Source organism: Tursiops truncatus, chromosome 4 (genome assembly GCF_011762595.2).
Source record: "Tursiops truncatus isolate mTurTru1 chromosome 4, mTurTru1.mat.Y, whole genome shotgun sequence".
In the NCBI taxonomy this organism is placed as follows: Eukaryota; Metazoa; Chordata; class Mammalia; order Artiodactyla; family Delphinidae; genus Tursiops; species Tursiops truncatus.
The window spans coordinates 88,236,344-88,258,762 of record NC_047037.1 but is presented as its reverse complement, the minus strand read 5'-3'; the positions used below and the strand labels follow the sequence as shown (position 1 = coordinate 88,258,762).

The window sequence follows — 22,419 nt, the reverse complement described above, 5'->3', positions numbered from 1 at the left end:
CTGCGACTAATCCTGAACATCTCAAACATTTCTTCAACACCATCAGGGTGTCCTATGTTCTCTCCAGATTCAAGCGACTATACATTCTTCTCCTTCGTCCTTTCCATCCTTGATTCTCCAGGTTAAGGCCTATTTTCCCTTTAGGTCTCTAGTTCATACATGATTTCTTCTAGCAAGCCTTCCTAATCCTTCCACATCATCAGGTGCCCATAATGAATGTTTTCTTTCTAATCTGTGTTTCCCACTTTTCAAAGTATATTCAAATACCTGTTCATGCATCTATTTCTCTTTCAGACTAGTGGTTCTTCCACGTTTGGGGACTCAGTTGCCTCAGAGATATGATGAAAGCTCAACGGCCTTCTACTCATAAAAGTGAAGTTGCACACAATATTTTCCACAGATCCCTTTACTAGGATGCCAATTCCTTAAAAGCAGGCACTGTGTGTACTCAGCACTTGGCCCAGTGCCTGCCACTTGGTAAGCACTAAAAAAATGTACTGAATGCATACCCATGTTTACTAGAATAATACACACAGAAAGATAAAACATCCATGGCTAAACATATTCAGTTTGAATTTTATAGCCCTCAAGTTACTTGAAGAAAACTTAAGAAAGTAATTCACATGCCTCAGTAAATAATTTAAAAACTAGTCCAATGCTTAGATTAATTATGTACCCCCATACCAATTCTATCGGTGCATAAGCCCTGGCCCTAGTTTATTTATTTTTTTTATTTTTTGAAGAAAAATCAGTTTGCTAGGTTGATAGCCATATTGTGGTTTGCTGCAATAACACATATTACCTAAATAAAGAAAGACGTGCCCCTTTCAAATCAAATTGCAAAGATTCTTTTTTCTTTTTTGTGACAATGCCAAGTGCTAAAGAAAGTGGGGTGAAGTGAATACTGCCATGCCCTGATGTCTTGCACAAACCCAAAAGAACATAATGTGTGAATTCTGATCACAGTTGTTGTACTTTCTGTGATTCCAGATAATTCTTCTCAACCCTTCGACCCTTCAATAATACGTGTGCTCTGAATGAAATTCAGCTCGAATCTTTTCTCCTTCCTCCACTGCTAGGACCACTGCCTTTGTTCAAATCCTCATAAAATCTTGTGTAGATCAGCCATAGCCCCACTTCCCTGCTATCGGTCTTTCACACTTCTACAGACCATCTACAAACCATCCTGTATGCTCTTGCTAGAGTATCTTTCTTTAAAAAGAAAAGAGCACATTTCTATTGAATAATTTGCAACTGACATTGCTCAAAACTCTTTAATGGTTCACTGGCTACAGAAAAAGAAACAAACAAAAAATCTTAGTATGGTATTCAAGGTGCTCATACATTTGGCTCTAACCCTTAGCTCTAGTCAACCAAGCCCCATCATTGTCTCCTGGATGCTTTTTCTCCAAATATATACATGGCTCACTGCCTCATGTCATTTAGGTCTTTGCTGGTATATCACCTATTTAGAGCAACTTTCCATGAGCACCACGTGAAAAATAGTACATCTTTCCCATTCCTCTCTGTTCTCTTAACCCACTATGTTTCGTTTTGTTTTGTTTCTTTTTAGCACTTATCGTGACCTGGTGTATTATTTATTTGTTCACTTCTTTATTGTCTGTCTTTCCTCATTAGAATGCATGTTCCATGAGAGCACAGGCTTAATCAAACACTTTACTCATTGCTCTATCCCCAGCACCTAGAAAAACTGCTTGGCTCATTCATAATAGATACCCAGTAAATTGTTATTGAATAAATGAATGAGTCTCTGAACTAGTCTACCTCCATTCTTTTTTTCACAATAATTCCTCAGACAGGACTATTCTTTTCTTCCTACACTACCTGACAAAAATCACATCCATATTTCAAGCCCTGGCTCTTTAATATGGGGTGTTCTTTCTCTGTGTTCCCACCATGCTTTGAGTCTCTCGTAGGCAAGAGATGCTTATTCTCTTTCACGCTTATATAATTGGATATATATATGGAAAGACCACCCTTTCTCCACTACTGGCATTTCCTTCTATGCAGAATGGAGTTCAATCAGTAGTAGTAAATGGGGCCCTTCTCTGTACCTTGACCATTTTTTCCCTGAAGCAGTGAGCTCACTCATCTGACTAGTAAGTTGGGGAAAAGTAACTTAAGAAGGTTCTGCTCAGGTCTCTCCTGTTCCCTCTGAGATCAAGCTGCCTGCAGAGAGCATGACTCCACTAGGTGGGCGAGGGCCTGATGCTCTCCCACACTAAGCTCCACACTCCAACCTAGCATTTATCAGCAATGAAGACTGACTCTCTTATTTGATTTCTCAAACTTCTCAGAACCTGGGAGTAGAAAGGGAAGAAGAGTGTCATTTATTATGGTTCTTCAAATCTCTCAAGATGTCCATGTCTCTCTTCCTCGTGAACCAGAAGCACCCACCTAGCACAAAATCTTAAAACATTTAGAAAACTGAACTGAACTGAGTTGCTTTTTAAATAATGATAAAACTTTATATCATGGACCACATTCTCTGGCCTGTGACCAACAGCCAATATTCACAGGAAAGCTGATAGAATCTGGGTTGGGGATCAGTTTTAACACAATAGGCGTTTCTCCAGGTAGTGTTAACTACAGGACTGGATCACAAAACCTAACTTCCTCTGCATCATATTCAGTGAAATGAACTAATAAGTGCAAAAAATACTTGGTGACTGGAAATGAAGTCAGTAAAGAAAACATGCTTGGTTTGAACTTCATAGCCTTCAAACATTCATACTACACATTCACTTACACACTTTAAAACTGTGATATGTTGGGGATGATGTATACTTAATTATGAATAACCATTAAGTTAATATGCATTTTAAAATAAAACTGTTTTCTCGTGGCAGACAAACTGACTGCTCCAAATCACTGATGCTTTCACAAAACCCTGGAAGATCTAATTTTGTAAATGAGTCCTCTAACAAGTGAACAATTTCACTCAAAGAGTATATTGTTCTCAACCTGGCTCCCCACGGGGTCACTGAACTCACAAAGCACTTAGATTACATTAAAAATCTATAGAATGTGGTTTGATTTTCATGAAATGAAAGAAAATCAAAATAACTACAGGCTTTTCCATTAGAAGAAAAAAGGAGAAAGAAAATCTGCTCACCTGAAAACACATCAAGTCTTGCAGCCCCTGCATCTCTGAAAACAATATAAAAATACTGCTTCAGTATGAAATTGTATTTTTAAAAATTACATTAATCTGAATTGCTCATGTGACATATGATCTACTGTCAGATAGCAAACAATGGAGAAATCTGCTTAAATTGCTTTAAAAACACTAAAATGTTTCACCCTGCATTTGTAGACTAAGACCTATGATCACTCGTAATCTGAGAATATTACAAAGCCTAAAAGTCAGAAATTTAAAAGAAGAGATGGAATTTAGTGGTAGTTACACAAGAAGCTCAAGAAAATGGACATGAACATTAAAAAAAATGGTTGGAGAATAATCCAGAAGTCATATGAAGACTTTCATGATATATTTTAGTACAAAAAGAAAAAGAAAATTACTAAGTACTGTGTACCATATAATCACATTTTTAAAGAACATATATGATATTCATGTGCATATCTGTAAGGAAAGAAATCAAATGTTAACAGTGATTTTCTCTAGGTCAGAGGTTGACAATCTATGGTCTATGGGCCCACCAACTGTTTTTGTGAATAAAGTTACGGGAACACAACCATGACCGTTTATTTACATATTGTCATATACCTATTGCTTATAGTCTGTCTGCCTTCACACTACAATAGTAGAGTTGGGTAGTTTCAACAGAGAACACATGGCCTACAAAGGTGAAAATATTTAATATTTGGTCTTGCACAGAGAAGTATGCTGGACACCCACACACACAAATGATGAGGTTACTGGTGCCTTTTCTTTTTTTCTTATTCTTAGTTCTCTACAATTCACAGATATTATTTATGTATTTTCTTAAATTACTTTTTAAAGTAGAAACTTTAAAAGGAAAGGAGAAAGAGCCAGAAGATCCTGGTTTCCACATGAAGGCTGTGAGAGAAAGGAGAAGGGCAATGAGGGCTTAGCTGATGAGGAAGTGGGTATGTTGAGGGAAGGAAGAGTCTAGAAGGAAGCTCAGAATAATAACAACCAGCGGGACTCTGGTGGGAAAATCTGAGTGTCTCCCAAAATTTCCATCAGTCCTGACCCAAAACTACCCCAGATAAATTGGAGTAGGTACAATGTACCTGTTCTACAAAGTTGGCCCCTTAGCTCCTTCCTCTAGCCAACTGCTGCTTCTAAGTGCCTCCTCTAAAGAAATTCTGGGGTTACCACTGTCATTTCTTGGTCATTATCCATGTGACAAATAAATATTAAACCTTCCCTTCTAATCCTTACCACAGACCCGTGACACATAGGTATCATTATCTCCATTGTATAATTACATGTTATACAAAGTACCATGTATACAATAATTGCTCAATAAACGCCACTGTACTGAACCGTTTTTTTCATAGAAACAGTTTCTTCATAGAAAAATTCCATGGGATGAGACAAAGAACAGTCATTTACCTTTACGGCATATTAAGACATTTCATAATAAGCTTTGTACTTGAGCCCAGGTACTTTCTCTCTGAAATGTGTTGTATCAGGAAGAGTCCCCTAACAATTCCTTCCTATCCTGTCACATTTTTTCCTCCTCTTTCCACAACATTCTTTTAATACCTTCCAGTTCTAATTTTGACAACTCCAGGAAATCATCAAAATCTTGAATACAATGATATAAAATAACGTCTTAGAGTAACACAGGGACTTTATGAAGACCTCTGTAAGACCAAGCAAGCATCTCACGTAAGTCTGTTAAATAGCTTCATTTGCTGTCAATTACTAGCATCTAAGCAGCGGTGACAAACTTCAGTGTGCCCTGAAGACAGAGGAGCTGAAGAGTTCAGGCTGGCCGTGGGGAACACTGGGAATGGCAAAGCTGAAAACACAGGCTGGTCCCAAGAGTGCACCTGCTACACACCTGATCCCGTTGAGGAAGGCAGCCTCAAGGTTGGTACGTCTAATCTTTAAAAAAACATTAAAAAAGCATGGGATCCAGATTCTTTTATGTGGCACCTCATGTTTCTCAAACTTTACAAACAATTCCTTCTTTTCTTTTTTATAAATATTGTGCAAACTTTCAGTATGAGTCAAAGAAACATGAGACAGGCTGGACTTGTTCAGGGGCTGCCTGTTTACAAATGCTGCTTGAAGAATTGCTTGATTGATCACATTTCCCTCACTCCCCTGAGTCTGCAGTCAATCTTTCTTTGCTAATCACCCTCTCTACTCCATAAACCGTTCCCACTGTTCTATTTCTTCTACATTATGATTTTACTTGCCCTCCTTTGTTGAAATGAGTGAAACAACTTTATAGGAGAAAAGACAGTAGGCAAAAGAGACAGATGTGTTCTTTCACAGTTACAGATGTCAAGTTGCTGGAAATGGACACTGAGTAGGACAGAGGACTAATGGATACAGGAGGAGCCTTGCTTCAAAGCTTTGGGCAGAAGCAAACAGTAGAAACCCTGAATTCCTGCAGACTAACCATGAACATTCATGTGTAGTAGCCCCATCTCTGTTAGCTCCACCTAAGTTGCATTCACAGCTCTTCTGACCAAGCAAATTTCTTTTTCTCCTCTCCCCTCCCTTTTCGTGATGACGGTGATTCCATTAGTCCTGCAGAGTTTCATATAAAGAGGAGCTAGGGACTTTTTACTTAGCATTGAGCATGGCTGTGCAGGAAGTTCTAGATGGCTGGTTAAATGACTACACCCTGTGGTCACACTCAGTCACCTCCCTTCAAAGGCCAGAAACGAGAGGAAAATGCAAAATGCTGTAATACAGTCATCAATCAGTGGCAGGGAATTTAGATCTCCCCACTGAGATCCCTTATCTAACAACCGCATACTACTCCCTGGGTGGACTTTGCTTTCTGCAGAAAAGGTGACAAAATCTTCTGTTACAGGCAAATACAAATATAAAAAATCAAATGCCACATTCAGTGAGCTGAAAAACTGACTCCTTCACAAACACACTATTGAGCAGGTCTTAAATTGTTAAAGAGATTTCCTTAAACATCAATACCTTTGTCAGAGACAGTAAAATGGGGCAAGGGAGTTCTGTAGCCAGACAGCCTGAATTTGAATTCTAGCTCTACCAAATATTAACTGTATCTCCTTGAATAGGTCATCTAACCTCTCTGTGCATCAATTTCTACATCTGGGGAATTCAAATAATGATTCCCAGGTCAAAGTGTTGTTGTCAAGAATAATGAGTTAATACCTCTACATGAAGAGCTTAGAACAGGATCTGATACACAGCAGGGTACCAACAACACTTAGCTCTTTTCTCCTTAACTATGCAATTCACTTTGATGCAGACTTCAGTAAATGCCCAAACCCAAACCTAAATTCTCAATACATAGTATACATTGGTACATAATTCAAATAAAATCCAAATGAATATCTGCTATTACATGGTTATAAACACAAAAACAGATGTCCAGATGAATGGATAAAGAAGACGTGGCACATATATACAATGGACTATTACTCAGCCATAAAAAGAAATGAAACTGAGTTATTTGTAGTGAGGTGGATGGACCTAGAGTCTGTCATACAGAGTGAAGTAAGTCAGAAAGAGAAAAACAAATACCGTATGCTAACACATATATATGGAATCTAAGAAAAAAAAAAAAGGTCATGAAGAACCTAGGGGCAAGACGGGAATAAAGACACAGACCTACCAGAGAATGGACTTGAGGATATGGGGAGGGGGAAGGGTAAGCTGGGACAAAGTGAGAGAGTGGCATGGACATATATACACTACCAAACGTAAGGTAGATAGCTAGTGGGAAGCAGCCGCATAGCACAGGGAGATCAGCTCGGTGCTTTGTGACCACCTGGAGGAGTGTGATAGAGAGGGTGGGAGAGAGGGAGACACAAGAGGGAAGAGATATGGGAACATATGTATATGTATAACTGATTCACTTTGTTATAAAGCAGAAAGTAACACACCACTGTAAAGCAATTATACTCCAATAAAGATGTAAAAAAAAAAAACAGATGCCCAATTTACCTGCACTTCAAGTATGATCATAAATACAAACTGAATAAAGATGAATAATTCCTCCTTTCATCTGTTTTTTCCTGTAATACCTTGATTTTATAGGAAATCAAGTCACAAAGCATTCCAAGTGGGGAAATGACAACGTATTTTCATCTCTTAATATGACTAGACTTTATTAATGTTATGAAATGCCTTTGTCCCTTTGAATAACCTTTGTTTACACATAATCCTTACCTTGCATTGTCCAGCAATTCAGCCAGTGCTCCAAAAAGGAAACTGTGAGTGGTGCTGATGAAGAAATAGAGGAAAAACCAAAGTTAAACCAACTCTGTAATCAATGTAAAAGGTTCAAGACACGTTCAGACAAGGTTCTCCAGTTCTAGGCAGATAATCAATTACGGAGTTATTCTAGAAACTACTTTCTCAGCATGGTCAAGATTCTGAAGTACATGACAAAGCCAGGGCTAAGAACACTATTGCCAAAATATCCTGTCTACTCCTAATGAAACAAAGACTTCAAGGACCTGACTGTACTTAAAGCAAATTTTGACATTTTAAAATTGCTTGATAAGCATTTACTCAAGTTTTTTTAGAGAATGTTTCATTAAAGCTGTATTATTTAAGGCCAAATTACTTCTGAAAAACCTTGATCAAAATCCAGGCTCACTGAAAGACCTTAAGACTCCATCTGCAGACACAGGCACTGGCAGGGGACCCTGTTTGCACCACTAATCTACACTTTTCTGTGCAATCTTTTCACCTTGGACAACCCTGATCCTTAAATAATCTCACAGATTACCAGTGGTCACTCTCCCCTGTATCCCTCTTGCCAAGTCCTGGGCAATAGAACACACTAGATAGCCATCCTTATTTATACTTTGAAGGCTGAATGTTCCTCTGGGGTGATATCAAGCCACCTTCAGGGTCCCACACTTGCTTTTCATTTGTTGTTGTGGCTATTTCAATCAGCAACCTTATCGCAGCATTAAAGTAAGATTCAGTAGGCAATTTTCTTTTTATATTTAGTAAACAGGTAGCAGAAGCAAGAGAGACCCATTTATCAGAAAACATCTGCTCATTTGTACAGGAGGAAGGATAATCTGCAATGTCTCAGGGACTCCAAATACCTCAGGCCACAGGATGATATGTTAGCTAAAAATTTATTTTAAAAAAATATATACATATATCTATTTTTGGAATTTTAAACTATAAACACATGCTGATGAGGGGTCTCTTGACTCCAGTCAGCTTTCAAATTCGTCATCAGAATAAACTTACTATGCTTCTAATGAAGAGACAAGTTTGTGAACCACTATCCTAATTGCTTAGTACACCATTCATTTGACTCTTAATTATACCCTACAGTAGAACTAACTCCTTTAATGGCAGACATCAGATGTCTCTGATTTCTGAGCTTAGCTGCTCTTATAAAATAGTTGCCTTTTAATAAATATTCACTGTTCGTGAAAAAAAGCATAAACCTACTAAATGCAATTATTGCAAAAAGGTGTCCTTCACTCAAAAGAAAGTTAGTACTTAAAAATCTAGAACGGAGCAAAAGAAAAGTGTCGGTGACATGCTTTACAAAAGCAGCACTTCAAACCACAAGCCTTTCTAAACAATCCTTCAGGAAAGTAACTGCAATCATTCTGATCCCCCCGCCAAAAATGCCATATAAGCTTCTGTACCGTTTCACTTGAGATTTTTACTGACTGCCTGCTATGTGCCAATGTGGGCAGACATGTTCTTTACACTCTGCGGGCTCAAGTTAGTGGGGGATATGAAAAATACACAAGTAAACAAACATATAAAGATGAAAACACAGATTATGATTCAATGCTACTAAGAAAGAGGTATGGGGAAGAGTAACTGGTGAGGAAGGGAAAGCCTTTCTTCACAGAAGACATAAGCTGAACCCTGAAAGATGAGAGCTCAGTCCCTTGCAGAACTGGAGTGAAAATGCTCCAGCAAGAGCAGGAGGTGCAAAGACCTTGAAGCAGAAAAGAGCCAAGCAGGCCAGTCTGCTCTGGCTATGGTAAAACGGGGAGATCACAGCAAGACATGGGATGGCCAGGTCATGCAGTGCTTCCTACTCCATGGTTAGGAGCTCATACTTGGTCCCCATGCAACTGGAAACCACTGTCATGTCTTAAGAAAAATGACACACCTTGGGGCTTCCCTGGTGACTCAGTGGTTAAGAATCCCCCTGCCAACGCAGGGGACACGGGTTCGAGCCCTGGTCCGGGAAGATCCCACATGCCATGGAGCAACTAGGTCCGTGAGCCACAACTACTGAGCCCACATGCCACAACTACTGAAGCCCGCGCGCCTAGAGCCCGTGCTCCGCAACAAGAGAAGCCACCGCAATGAGAAGCCTGCACACCACAACGAAGAGTAGCCCCAGCTCACCGCAACTAGAGAAAGCCCGCGCACAGCAACGAAGACCCAACGCAGTCAAAAATAAAAATAAATAAATAAATATTAAAAAGAAAAAAAAAAGAAGAGTGACACATCTGGTTTAAGTTTTTAAAAGCTCACTCTGGCAGCTTTTAGGAAAACGGATCATAGGGAAGCAAGAAGGGGAAGCAGAGAACCTAGTTTAGAGGCTATGAGAAATCCAGAGGGGAGATGGCAGTAGAGATGGGGAGAAATGGATGAATTTGAGACACAGAGGTGGCATGAAGAGGACTTGATGATTGATGGATTGGATGTGGGGGTGAAGCAAAGAAGGAATAAAAAATCACTCCTGTTTTTACTGAGGCCAGTCTCAGATAAGAATTTTATCTCTGGGAGCTGAGACTATGCCAATTTGTATCTGATTTTGTTGCTGTGGCTTCACACTGCTGTCACTTTTGTTGTTAAGTTACCAGACCACCAACTGATAATGGGGTAGTATGGTGGCAGGGGGGAGGTTGGGGAGCAATAGCTATAGAAACTATGCAAAACTGAGGCTGAGGAACTTTTCTAAGATAAAATTCACAGTCTTTCCAGCACTCAGCTTATAATTTTTCAACTTGCTCAAAATTGCTATTTCTTCATTTGTCTTCTACCTGTTAACTTTTAACTACTTGTACCATCCTTTCCAGCTTGAAATCATTCTCCATGATAACAAGATAAAACTAAATATCTGCTGAATATTGCCTGTTTGTTTTATTCTGTTGTCTGTAAAAATTACACTGTTTTTCCCAAGCAGCAAGGCCAGGCTTCTTTACATTTCCATTTCTGTGGTTTCAAATCTGCTGCATCCTTTCTATCAATCGGTACTTTCAGTAAATACAAATTACTAAAAGGTTCCAAAAACTCAACATACCACTGTGAATTACACAGCACTCACTGCTATGCTTTGCTCTGTTGGAAATAACAGATGGACAAGAAAACCTCTGTCACCTGCCTCTGCAATCTGAATATTCAATATAACACCTAAAGAGTAGCCAAAGGGGCTACTGGCCTGACAGAAGAAACAGTGCCCTGGTAATAACTAAAATGTGAGATTCCTATCCTCATAGAGGTTACATTTTCAGAAAGACTCAGGATGCAACAGCGGCTGGAATCGATAAATACAAATTACTCTTTGGTGGGCAAATTTAATCTTTAAAATGTCAGTGTGTTAGGGAGAGAAATCATTAGAGATAGGCCAGGATGGTAGAATGAGGAGATGGACAAACGTCTCCATTGTGTGGACAGGCTCCCCCGTTCCGGCTACGCCAGGGTACTCACGAGTTGGCGTGGATGAAGTCCAGATTCAGCTGGGCCCGCCGCAGAGCGGTATACTTGTCGTCCATGGCCTGGAACGCGACCCGCGCGGCCCTCGGGCACCCAGACGACAGACCCAGCAGCCTTTCGCCCATCTCCACGCCCACGTCCACGTCCACGCCCACGCCCACGCCCTTGCGCAGACACATGGCTCGGCGAGCACGCGCTCCCCCTGGTGGCCGGAGCGCGAAGCTCACCCTGCGCTGTGGGCCCGAGTGTCTGGCAAGTTAAGTCTGGTCCTGATCTTGGATCCACCTGGTGATAAGGCGTCTGGGCTAGGCTCCTCTTCCCGAATTGAGGTTTACGTAACCTTACTAAACACTCTTTTCTATCATTCCCCAACTGGAAAATGGAGCCCAGGGCTGGGGCTAGAATTCGATCAGAAATGATCGCACACACACATACACACATAAACACACAGAATGGGAAGAATCTGGGAGGCGAGGTCGGTAAGGGAGCTGGGGACGGTAGGGAAGGAAAATGGATAGTTTCCCTTTTGCGGTTGTTACACAGCAGAGGTCAAGGCCCTTTGTGTTCTCACCCCAGCACTTACCCGTGTCCCTTGGGTTGTGTTTTCTCCAGTTGAAGGAAAGAAAGAAGAAAAGCGGTCAGCCAGAGAGAGAAAGGAAGGAAGAACTAAAGGCAATCAGAACAGAATGTGAAGGCTTGTGTTCCGTGAGAACCTTTTTCACCTGTCAGCTGCCATTCAATTGTTTGATGTGCTGGCGCGATTCAAAGAATAGACATTCTGTATTGTTCCAAAAGACAGAATTGGGCAAGTGGAAGGTGGAAAGAGGGGGATTGGGGATAAATATAAGGAAGGGCTGTGTATGCCAGCTGTCCAAAAGGGGATACAAAGCACTGAGTCACCAAACCCTGAGCTGAAACAAGATTTGTCAAGGATGTGTTAGGGAAAGGTGCTGGCTGGGATGACAAATTAGTAGGCCTAGTTGACTTCTAAGTGTTCAAACTCATTCATTCTAAGGCACTATGACTTGCAAATAAGGTAGTTCGATAGTACTCAGCAGATGTTTTATATGAGAGTTTTAAAATCAGAAACAAGCATCTATGGAATAAAGAAGTTGGACTAGATGTGTTTGTGATTTCCAGGCATTACACAAGCAATGAGGCTCACAAAAAAAAAGAAAAACAATGTCAGTTTTGGGGTACTCATTCTACTTCCAAAGAAAGAAGTTTATCTGTTACTACATTTGTAAGACTCAGTAGAGGAAGAGAGAATCTGAATGGCAACCCAAGCGCACATGGTGCTCTAATTTGAAAACCGGTAGTAAGCACAAACATTTCAAATAATTTTCCTGATTGCATTTTTGTTTTAACAGTGGCTATGACGGTGTTTTGATAGCAAAATTCTCTTTACTAAGGAACGTGAGCTATCTTTCCCATCTTTCCTTTCATAGAACTTCAATGAAAGTATGATATTTTATTTTCATTTTATGGGTAAGAAAAGCTTGACAAGCCTCTCCTGGATTTATTTTATTACCCCCAATTTCCAGCCGCTACCTCAAAGAAATTTACTTTTGGGAGGGCACCAGAGCCACTAGCCTATAATTAGTAATGGGCTGTAATACCTAATTTCTACCAGAGGGAAGGGTGTGATTATCACAGAAGCACTCCGTCTAATAATCTGAGCAGAGCCCTCCTACAGTAAGTGGGCAGTCCCAAAGCACTAGACATTTCCAGCTGGCCTGGATGACAGACACGCGGGAGGGAATCTATTAGATGGTGCTGAAAAAGAGCCCTGAGGTCATTGTGCACAACCCACCAAAAGCCTTTTTCCCCACTTGAACTCTGCTTTGCCACTCTGCTGTCATAAAGGCAATTTGTTTCCTCTTTAACGTATACTTTTGGGATTGCCTGTCTCAGCCACCCCCCCTCAGCCCTGCCTCAGTATTCATTTTAACATTACTTCATGATAAAAATACTAGGGGAATAACAGGGAGGAGAAATTTAAAATGAGAACATCATCTGCTTATCTTATGGTTGATCCTGATGTTGAGAACAGTCAATTTGGGATATGAGACTCTTCAGCTCTTCCTAACCAAACATTTCAGCTTTGCAACATTCATGTACTAGTCACAAATGGCGGCTCAAATTTTTCAAACTCCACTTTCCCCCTTTCGCTTAACTTTGTATGAACCAACATTTCATTACTCTACACAAACATGTTTAAACACAAAACAAAGTTTATAAACATAAAAAACGGACACTTGTACCTTCCAACCATGCACAATGGTGTGCCATCTCCTAGGAACTATAAGAAGTGACATCGTCCTAAGATAATAAACACAGAAAACAAATGCTATTAAGGTGATAATGTTGAAAGAGGCCAATAACCCTCAATCGATAATAATGAAATGTCTCTGAAAGCACCTCACACCATTATGGCTCATTTTCTTGCTTTTGTGTGAACCTAGTCATTGTGTTCTCATCTCTTCCAATCTACTCCAGGTTAGACAATGGTGGGGTTTTCATTATAGAAATTCTGTTACCCATATAATTGACCATCTTTATATTCCCAAATATTCAGCACTGTGATAAGCATCCCTGGAGACGGTGTAAAATATGAGACCCAAAACTTGCTCAAAGAATAGTGATGGTATTAAATGAGTTAGAAAATATGGTATTCACTCTGGGTTGGCTAACCCACTAGCCATTTTCCCAACTTTCCTCTTTCTACTATCAAAGCTGAAGACTTACTTTTCTAGACTCCCCTGCAGCAAAGGTGGCCATCTGACTTACTACTCTTGAATAAGATAAAAGCAGAAATGTGTTGAGTGGTTTCTAGAAAACCACTAGATAAAAGGCACAGTCGCGGCTGGTTCTACCTCCCTTCTTTCTTGTTTCTGCTTTAAATACAGGTGCAATTACAGGATATTGAGGTGTCATTTGCATCCATGAGGGAAAGTCAAGAGAATTGCATGAAGCAGTCCCAAACATTCTTGAATTACTAAACCAAAGCCAGAAGTCACTCACCTCCAGAGTTTTCATTATGAAACAAAACTTTATTGGTTTAAGTAATTATAATTGGATTTTCTTTTAGTTGTAGCCAAAACTGTTCTTAACCAATAGAAATAAAGACAAAGCATAATGCCAGAAAGCACCAGAAGCATACTTTCTTTCCATCACTGGGCATCAGCAGAAGATTATTTGTTATGAACTGTGATTTATAAGTTTTTTCTTGACAGAAGTGGTAAATGTCAGTAGAGAGGAAGACACTTGCAGGAGCCATTAGAACAAAGAGAGAGAGGAAGAGGCAAGACATGTGTGTGTATACAGAATATCATAACTAGAGTTGTTAGACTAAAGCACAGGAAGAGACAGTGTTGGCCAGATAAGGGAGGAGAGCATTAAAGAGAAGTTGGAGTGTCGGGGTGAAATTTATGTTTAGAGTGATGTATAATTTTGAGCCATTATTGGCTCATGCAGTGAATCAGTCATTCATTTGGTGAGAGCCAGCTCCATGGTAGGTTCCAAGAATATAAAAATACAAATATCACGTTTCTGGTTACAGTTTAATAGAGGCAGAGTGTATCAGGTTTCAATGTAGGAAACAGAAACCATTCTGCATACGTCAGACACCAAGTAATATGATGCAGGGAAATGGATATTGACAAAATCCATGGAAGAGATGGCAGGGCTCGAGTCAGGGGCCCACCACAGGACAGCTGAATTCAGCCTCACACCATGAAGTTTCAGAACAGAGGGCAGCAGTCTCCTGATGCCACTGTCGCAACTGCCTCCAGCTACACGTGAGGGCGGTTTCCATGTACAGGAATGCTGAGGCTGGCCATCGCCTCTGCGCAATCACATCCCACGTCCTGCCTAGTAGCAGCAAAACAAGACAAAATCTAAGTATAGTTTCTAGTTTTTCAGTCTCTCTAACTGGAGGGATTAGAGAGAAGGTGCTTGGAGACTAAGGGAAATGATGCACAGTTTCCACCACACTGATGGACTTTTAAAGCCTCCATTCGTGCATGAAGGTGTTACAGGTCCTGTGAGAGAAGTTTGGGTTGCAAGGAGGGAGGTGGGTTAGGAGAGATTTCAAAGAAGCCATGGCACTTGACCAGTGCCTTGAAAGATGATCTTATACTTGTTGGGTGAACAGAATCAGGATTGGCATTTTCAGTAGTGTGCTCAGTTGAAAAAAGGAAAAATGTGAAGCTACACAGACATTCCATGGGCAGCTCACTGTGTCTGGAGTGAGGGGCACAAAGTGGGGTAGGAGAGGAGGGGGTGCAAGCTTCAAGAGGACTGGGAAGGAAGTGGGAGTCAGGTCATGGTGGACCCTGAATGCTGTACTGAGGAATTTGGAGTGGATCTTGCGGGGGCTGGAAACCAGAGTCAGGCCTCCAGCAATGGAGGGCTATGAATGAATTTGGGCTTTGTAAGGATTGCTCTGGCTGCATGTGAGTACTAGGTTGGAGGAGTTCAAGCCCGGAAGCAGGAAGGCTAGTTAGCAGAGTGTTGTAGTAGAAAGTAAGAAATAGCCTCCTGAGCTGGGGAGAATTTGATACTATGTGGGGAAGAGATGAACTGGATGCCCTGATAGTTTAGGTAGCCATAAAGGGCATCTCTGGAAGACTTGCAATAAAGTGGAGAAGAAACCACGGAAATGAGGACTGGAGCGGTGCCCATGGAGAGAAAGAGATGAATAAGAAAGGTCGATATTAGGAAAACCTGGGAGTGGGCATTCCTCAATGGGACCACAAGATACTAGTAAACGCAAGGAGAAAATGCAAGTTTGGTTGGCTTAACTTAGTCCTTCAGGGGTCTGAGGGAAGCAGGAAAGAAAGAAAGGGCAAAAGTTACTCCATGGTTTTAAGCTTGAAGTCCTGGGGAGATGGTCTTGCCGTTGACAGTATTGGGTAAGGCACCCCAAATTACCAGTTTGAAAGGTAGAAGAGAATGAGTTCATTTTTGTCACGTTAGAATTTCGCATGAAACAAACAGCACATCCAAGTAGAGTATTGTCTTACACTTTAAATAAATATGCGGTTTTCCTGTCTTCAATGGAGTTAGCTAACAACAGGTTGTCATTTTTCAACAAAATGTAATTTTGTGTTATGGAAAATATTAGTGAAGTTATTGAGCCTTGTGTGCCTCTGAAGTCAGAGGCTGAGAAGTTCGTGGGAATGGGAGAAGCTGGTTAAAGATACCAGGAAGAAAAGAGACACACTCAGGTGAATGTATGGGGAAATGCGAATTTTGTGGCTATGAGTTAATATTTGTCAAGACTGATCAAAAAAAATCTGCAAATAAATTTTCCCTCCTGAACCCCCGTTTACATACAGATGTCTAATTTGTGAATTGAGGCTGTATATCAACTCAATAGGCTGCCTAGAATTATACAATAGCCTCACCCTGAGAAGTCAAGACAGTGTTTTTTATAATTGTATTTCCTGGGATTTGTCCATTTAAAAATGAAGGGGAAATAATGTGTCCAGATCCCTCTCAAACTTGTTCCATCTTCTTTCAACAAAACCCTTTTATCTATAAAACAGAAATAGAGTTACAGATATAGAAAAAAAACTTATGGTTACCAGGGGGTAAGGGAGAGGGGAGGGATAAATGAGAGATTGAGATTAATATATGCACACTACTGTATATGAAATAGATAACTAATAAGGACCTACTGTATAGCACAGGGAACTCTACTCAATACTCTGTAATGGCCTATATGGAAAAAGAATCTAACAAAGAGTGGATATATGTATATGTATAACTGATTCACTTTGCTGTACACCTGAAACACAACATTGTAAATCAACTATGCACCAATAAAAATTAAAAAGAAAGAAAAAAATCATTGCAAATAGCCAAACTTAGTGCATTATTAGAATGCAAAGTGATAAAACAACACACATTCATCTTTGGGGCACTCTGTAATGAGTCTTTTTTAAAGTTCAAAGGTGGAAAAAACCTCACACATGTAAGTAAGACTCGTACCCTGACCTTTGAGAACAGCAGTTACAGACGTGTAATGAATCACTGACAATTCAAAGGGAGAGGTAAGCACATTTTTCCTGCTGTGGCAAAAAGAACCACCTCTTAAAATTTCTTATCTAACTCAAATTGCAGACCTTTGAAATGAAACAAATTGTCCTGTATGTTCTCCAATGGACAATTTTCAGTCTGGGGACCTTTCTTACCCATAATTGTATTGTCTCCCCCCCCCCCCACCCAAGAACATACCACAATAACATCCAGGAAATGCCCGGTATATTTCAGAAACTTAAATAAACTTTTGTTTTTAATATAAAATTTGCTGACTATTTTTACTATTATCATATCCCTCCCATATCAAATCACCAAACTTCTGTTATTTGAGGTATGCTCAAAGAATGTTGTAATGAAAAACAAGTTTTTAGAGCAGGGGCAAATTTTGTCTACAATCAAAACTGCACAGCCGTTTTAGAATAGTTTTTGGTTTTATTTTACTGTTGAACTTCAATTATCTTTGTTCTACCATAAATAGAACAAAAAAGTAATGCAAAAAATCCAACATGTAAATGAAGAAATGAGCCTGTGATGTGATATAAGGGCTCATCTATCATCAGCCTAACACTCTACCATCTTGTTATTTGTAGCCTGATATTTCCTCAACAAGGTATGAAGCCTTTCATTTCACAGATACTGCTGGGGGAAATCATATGGTGTGGCAGAGAGGAATTACTGAATGTGGGCTGAATGTGGAAGTAACTAGTTTCAAGGTTCCCAGTTCAAACACTGATGCCATCCTGCTCTTCTGGCTCAGAGGTATTTTCTCGATATCCCTACCTTGGATGGGGACTGGAGCGCCGTACGGAAGAGGCAACTTGCTCTTACACCTTATCCCAGTGATATGGTTAATGATGGAGCGTCTTCCTGGGTGTGGTGACTGATAACACATAATGCTATTGGAAAACATCTAATCAACAAAAAATGCCAACAGACTTTGATATGAAGTATGCACGTGGGGATTGAGAGTTCATAACATCTCTCGAGTTTCCAAATTCCACACCTTTTCACCCCAAATCATTCAGTTTGAGTGTGGCACAGGGAGGTTGGGGGTGGGAAGTGAGTCATTGGTTTAGAGCCTGAATCCTTTTCACAGTGGCTTCCTGACTTTGTATCAGTTTCTGTAACATGCTTCTCTCCACCACTCTTTCTTTGGGGGCGCTATTTCTTTCTCTTTAACTTTCTCACTTGTTCCTCCCCATTCCTAGGAAAAGCACTCTCTACCCTCTGATCACTAACCACCGAATTGGTCAATTGGGTTGTTGTCTCTATTCAGAACATCACTTCCTGCCAAAGCTAATCACCCTATCATTTAAGGGGCCCCCATCCCTAGGTAGTCTCTCACCACTGAAAAGTCATATTTGCAGTGGATATCACCACTCCAAAAGTGGTATTTCCTTTTTTCTTGTACCTAACTCTTATAGATAAAAATCCCCATAATACCTGAGGTGATAAGTAATTATTATTATCAACTTTCCACTGGCAGGATCTTCCCCCACAAAGAAGCTTGCCATCATAGGCTGAGGAGTTTGAGGGACTGGGCTCATTAGACTTGGCTGGATTTATTAAATATTGCCTCACATTATTTTATAACTTAGGTATTCAAAAGTTTCTTCAAGGCAGCTATGTGCATGATAAAATAGTATATAGTTGATCATTTACCCACCCCCTCTTCTGTCTTTCACTTTCCCCTAGAGCACAAACATACCCCAAACTCTGTCATGGTCTTGTCTTTATAACCGTATCTCAATCAGACCATAAAATACCTTTGTTTAATTATCTTAGACTGAGTCCTAATGCTTATTCTTTCTGTGTTTGTAGTCTCTTCCTTTTTCTCATCCTCCTTTTCAGGATTACCCCTCCATTCTTATCCCCACCTAAAGTTCTCTTCTTTGTGGCATCATAATTCTCATCTAGAGGAACTAAAGGATTAATCCTGAGCAGAAAGTCTGATGGTGACAGTAGAGAATATGACATCTCTCTGACCTAAAGGGGACTGGGACATTGAAAGCCATTATACCTCTATTAAAAGTTAAATCTCTATTCCTTATAGTAACCCTCTGTATGGGGATAATCACAATTCCAGGAGCCTTGGAACCTGCACTAAATTTGATTTTCTAGTTCCAAAGGATAATATTCTCAGGATTGCTTGAGAACTATATTACAGTGGATAACAAAAAATGACTATAATAATGCATTTAATGCCTATTATATGACCAGGAATAAACCATATAATCTGGTTTTAGGGCTCATGAGAAATTTATGAATTCTATCTGAATAGCCTGTTAAAAATGAAACCAGTGCTGCCATGGTACAAAGGCCTCTTTCCGAGCTCCCTAATTCACTCTTGCCCATTTATACCTGTCCCAATACAGTTTGCTTCCATGGAAAAGAAATGTATCCATCAACCTGGTGGTCAACCTCCATGGGAACAGGAACTAAAATTTTACATTAGCCTCAACATGTTGACCCAGAGATATAAATAATTCAACAATTTTTAAATTCCTAGGATGGAATCTGAATCAGCAAAGACAGAAAGAGAGGCTTGTGAGAGAGATTTCTTCTCTTTCTCAAACCTCTCTTTTACTGAAGAGAGAAAAACAATTTCACCATGGAAAACATCATCAGCTGACAGAGTCTCAGGGGGACTCTTCCTCCATCCACTATTTTTGGTTAACTTTCCAAATACTCCTATTCCTTATGGACAAACAAGAGTTGGGAAAAGCAAAACTACCCAAGTTTGAAGGTTTTTCTCTTTGCCAACTTGTTATGGAGTGAACTATATCCCCCCCAAACTTTATGTATTCATATGTTGAATACCTAGCCCCCAGTATCTAAGAATGTGACTGTATTTGGAGATAGGGCCTTTGAAGAGGTAATTAAGTTAAAGTGAGAATGTTAGGGTGTGCTCTAATTCAGTCTGATTGCTGTCCTTGTAAGAAGAGGAGACTAGGACAAGGACACCAGGGATGTGTGCGTGCACAGAGGGAAAGCCATGTGAAGAGGCAGCAAGAGGGAGGCTAAAGAAAAGCTGAAACGAAGGGTCTCAGAGGAAAGCAAGTCTGTCGACACCTTGATCTTGGATTTACAGCCTCCAGAACAGTGAGAAATAAATTTCCTTTGCTTATGCCACCCATTCTGTGGTATTTGCTATGGCAGCTCTAGCTGCCATATTACATGCCCTAGCTGTAATATGCTCTAGCATATTACAAACTAATACCCGCCACCCAACAACAATTAATGGGAAGCAATTTCTACCATTCTTACGCAGCCACTGTGCCAACAAATGTTCTCCTTTTAACCTCTTGCCCCTTCCAACCCAGGACTCAAGATTTTCTGTTTATGCTCCCCAATCTGCCTCCCCACCCATGGCATTTCATTTTCAAATGCCCTCATCCATAACCTCCTATATCTTAACTCCCCCATCTTTTCCTCAAGGAACAAGGCATTTCAAGCAATACTTTAAATCCTTTAAAGCTATTCCTTTCCCTGGAAAATCCAGCTGTTGTTTCAATACACTAGACTGAAACACATGCCCTTACATTTTGATCCTGAGTAAGTCACACTGGTAAGGGCTCAATTACAGGTTGCAGCAGAGAAAAAAAAGCATCATAAAATGATAGAACAGCCTTTACTTCAGATCTACACTAGATTATCAAGTTTATCTTCTGAGATTACCAGAACCATGGGAACAGATTGCTTCCCTATGAAACTAATACTAATGCTCACAGAGCCACCTGCAGAGAAAAACCTAGCCCCATTCACTACTACAGTGATTCTCAAGAAATGCTTTCTTTGCTTTTACTTTAGTGGAGCATGGAAGACATAGCAAATGACAGACTGTGTTTTGATAGTGAGCCAATTGGGCAAGGTCCCTTGATAGTTCTGTGCTCCGTAAACTAGCTAGCACATTGCTGACGCTCAATAAATGTCACATATCATCAACTATCAATTATTCAGTGTATAATGAGGAAAATGCCTTGGCATGCATTATCTCAAAGCTTAATCAAGAAGTTGTGTGATTCTGACACCATATCATAAAACAGATTGGTATTTTTACTTAAACTGCTAGACTGTATACATTTGTATTGATGACACATCTTTAAATTACTCCAATTTGTTTATGGTGACAACCAGTAGAAATCACTGAAATTATTGAACATCAATAACATAGAGGATTGCTTAGGTACAATATTCCCAGATGTTATTGTGATAGCCTCAAATGACAGCTGACTAATGTATTGTGTCCATTTGAGCACCTTGATCTATACCCATCCTCTTTCCTTTCCTGGAATTTTCTTCCTCCCTCAACTGTATTTGTCCTCACGAAAAAATCCAGTTGGCCTCACTGGGAGACTTTCCCTGAAATGATCTTCTCCCACACAAGAAACAATGTTTGACATATCTTTATAACTCTAGTACTTGGAACAATGTATATGGAATGTGTTCAAAATAGATGGATTCTGAAAAGTGCCTAGATCATAGGAAGTGCCCAGTAAATAGGTGAGTGAAGGAACACCTGAAGGATAAATCTGTAAATTTCCCATTGTCTGTCTTCATACTGCTCTATAGTGGGTGTCCAGATTAACAAATAAATGGGAAAGAGGGAGGCGGAGGAACCCCGCACAATAGGGGTAGCCTAGATCTCAAGATGACAATGAGCCTGGACAGTGGGGAGCTCTCCCCTCCTCCCCAAACCAGGAAGGATCAGCCCAATCTTTCAAAGACCCTGAACCACCTACATCTAGTAAAAGAGAAGTCTATTAGGCAAGTCCTTAAACTTCACCAAACCACATTAAACCGAACGCATCTTAAGCTGTAGCAAGTTTTAAAATCTGTAGAAGTCACACTGAAAATGAATACAAAAGCAGAATACTTTTCTCCAACATTTTAGCTAATATCACCAAATGAATCCAGCTCCTGCTATTAATATATGAAGGGAGGGGGTACATGCCCCCATGTGCTGACAACAGCATTGAAAAGTCAATAGCTATGATGGCAAGAGGGAATATAGTATACTTAAGTGGAGGGAAAAGGTTAAAGAAAGACTATACCTTCTATTTGCCTACAACAGGGCTTTGTTTTCCTCACAAATGGAGAAAAAAAACAAAAACAAAAGCTCCAGCTTCCAAGGCAAAACAATATTCTACATAGTAATTCAAAAATAGTTTCTGCGTTCTACCAACTGAGCCTGAATCTGACTTCTTGTGCCTCACTCAACAGCTACTTTCTGCCCGTAGGACAGACTACAGAAACTCTCATTCAATCTTGGGATATAGTTGCTGTGTCATTCTCTGCCTAAATGTAAAACAAAACCATGAGTGTAATGGGCTATTCCCTCAGTCCTAGGAGGGAAATGGTACCTCTAAGAGGTTTGACCTGATAATAATGACATGACATGATAATAATGACATGTTAATACTCTATCTTAGAATACAAACTATATCAAACCCATTTGCAGTCAAATCAGTTTAAAACTGACCCCTTTACCAGGTGCTATGGTAAAATTTTGTTCTCAGGTAGTAACTCTTTGAGAATCT

At 40.1% G+C, this 22,419-nt stretch overlaps 1 protein-coding gene across 3 annotated transcripts in view; it reads right to left on the bottom strand.

Annotated features, from left to right (window-relative positions):
* The window catches only part of MORC1 (MORC family CW-type zinc finger 1), a 360,669-nt gene that overhangs the window by 174,926 nt on the left and 163,324 nt on the right, over nt 1-22,419 (bottom strand). For 2 of the 3 annotated variants that reach the window (XM_073804253.1, XM_033855850.2), the window contains 3 exons: nt 10,826-13,153; nt 7,343-7,396; nt 3,137-3,171 (listed from right to left, as the gene is read on the bottom strand). In XM_073804253.1, the coding sequence (XP_073660354.1) occupies nt 3,137-3,171; nt 7,343-7,396; nt 10,826-11,010 (274 nt within the window). In that variant the 5' untranslated portion in view covers nt 11,011-13,153. Of the gene's footprint in view, nt 1-3,136; nt 3,172-7,342; nt 10,730-10,825; nt 13,154-22,419 lie in introns of those variants that run through there. The other variant, XM_073804254.1, reaches the window with a different exon arrangement.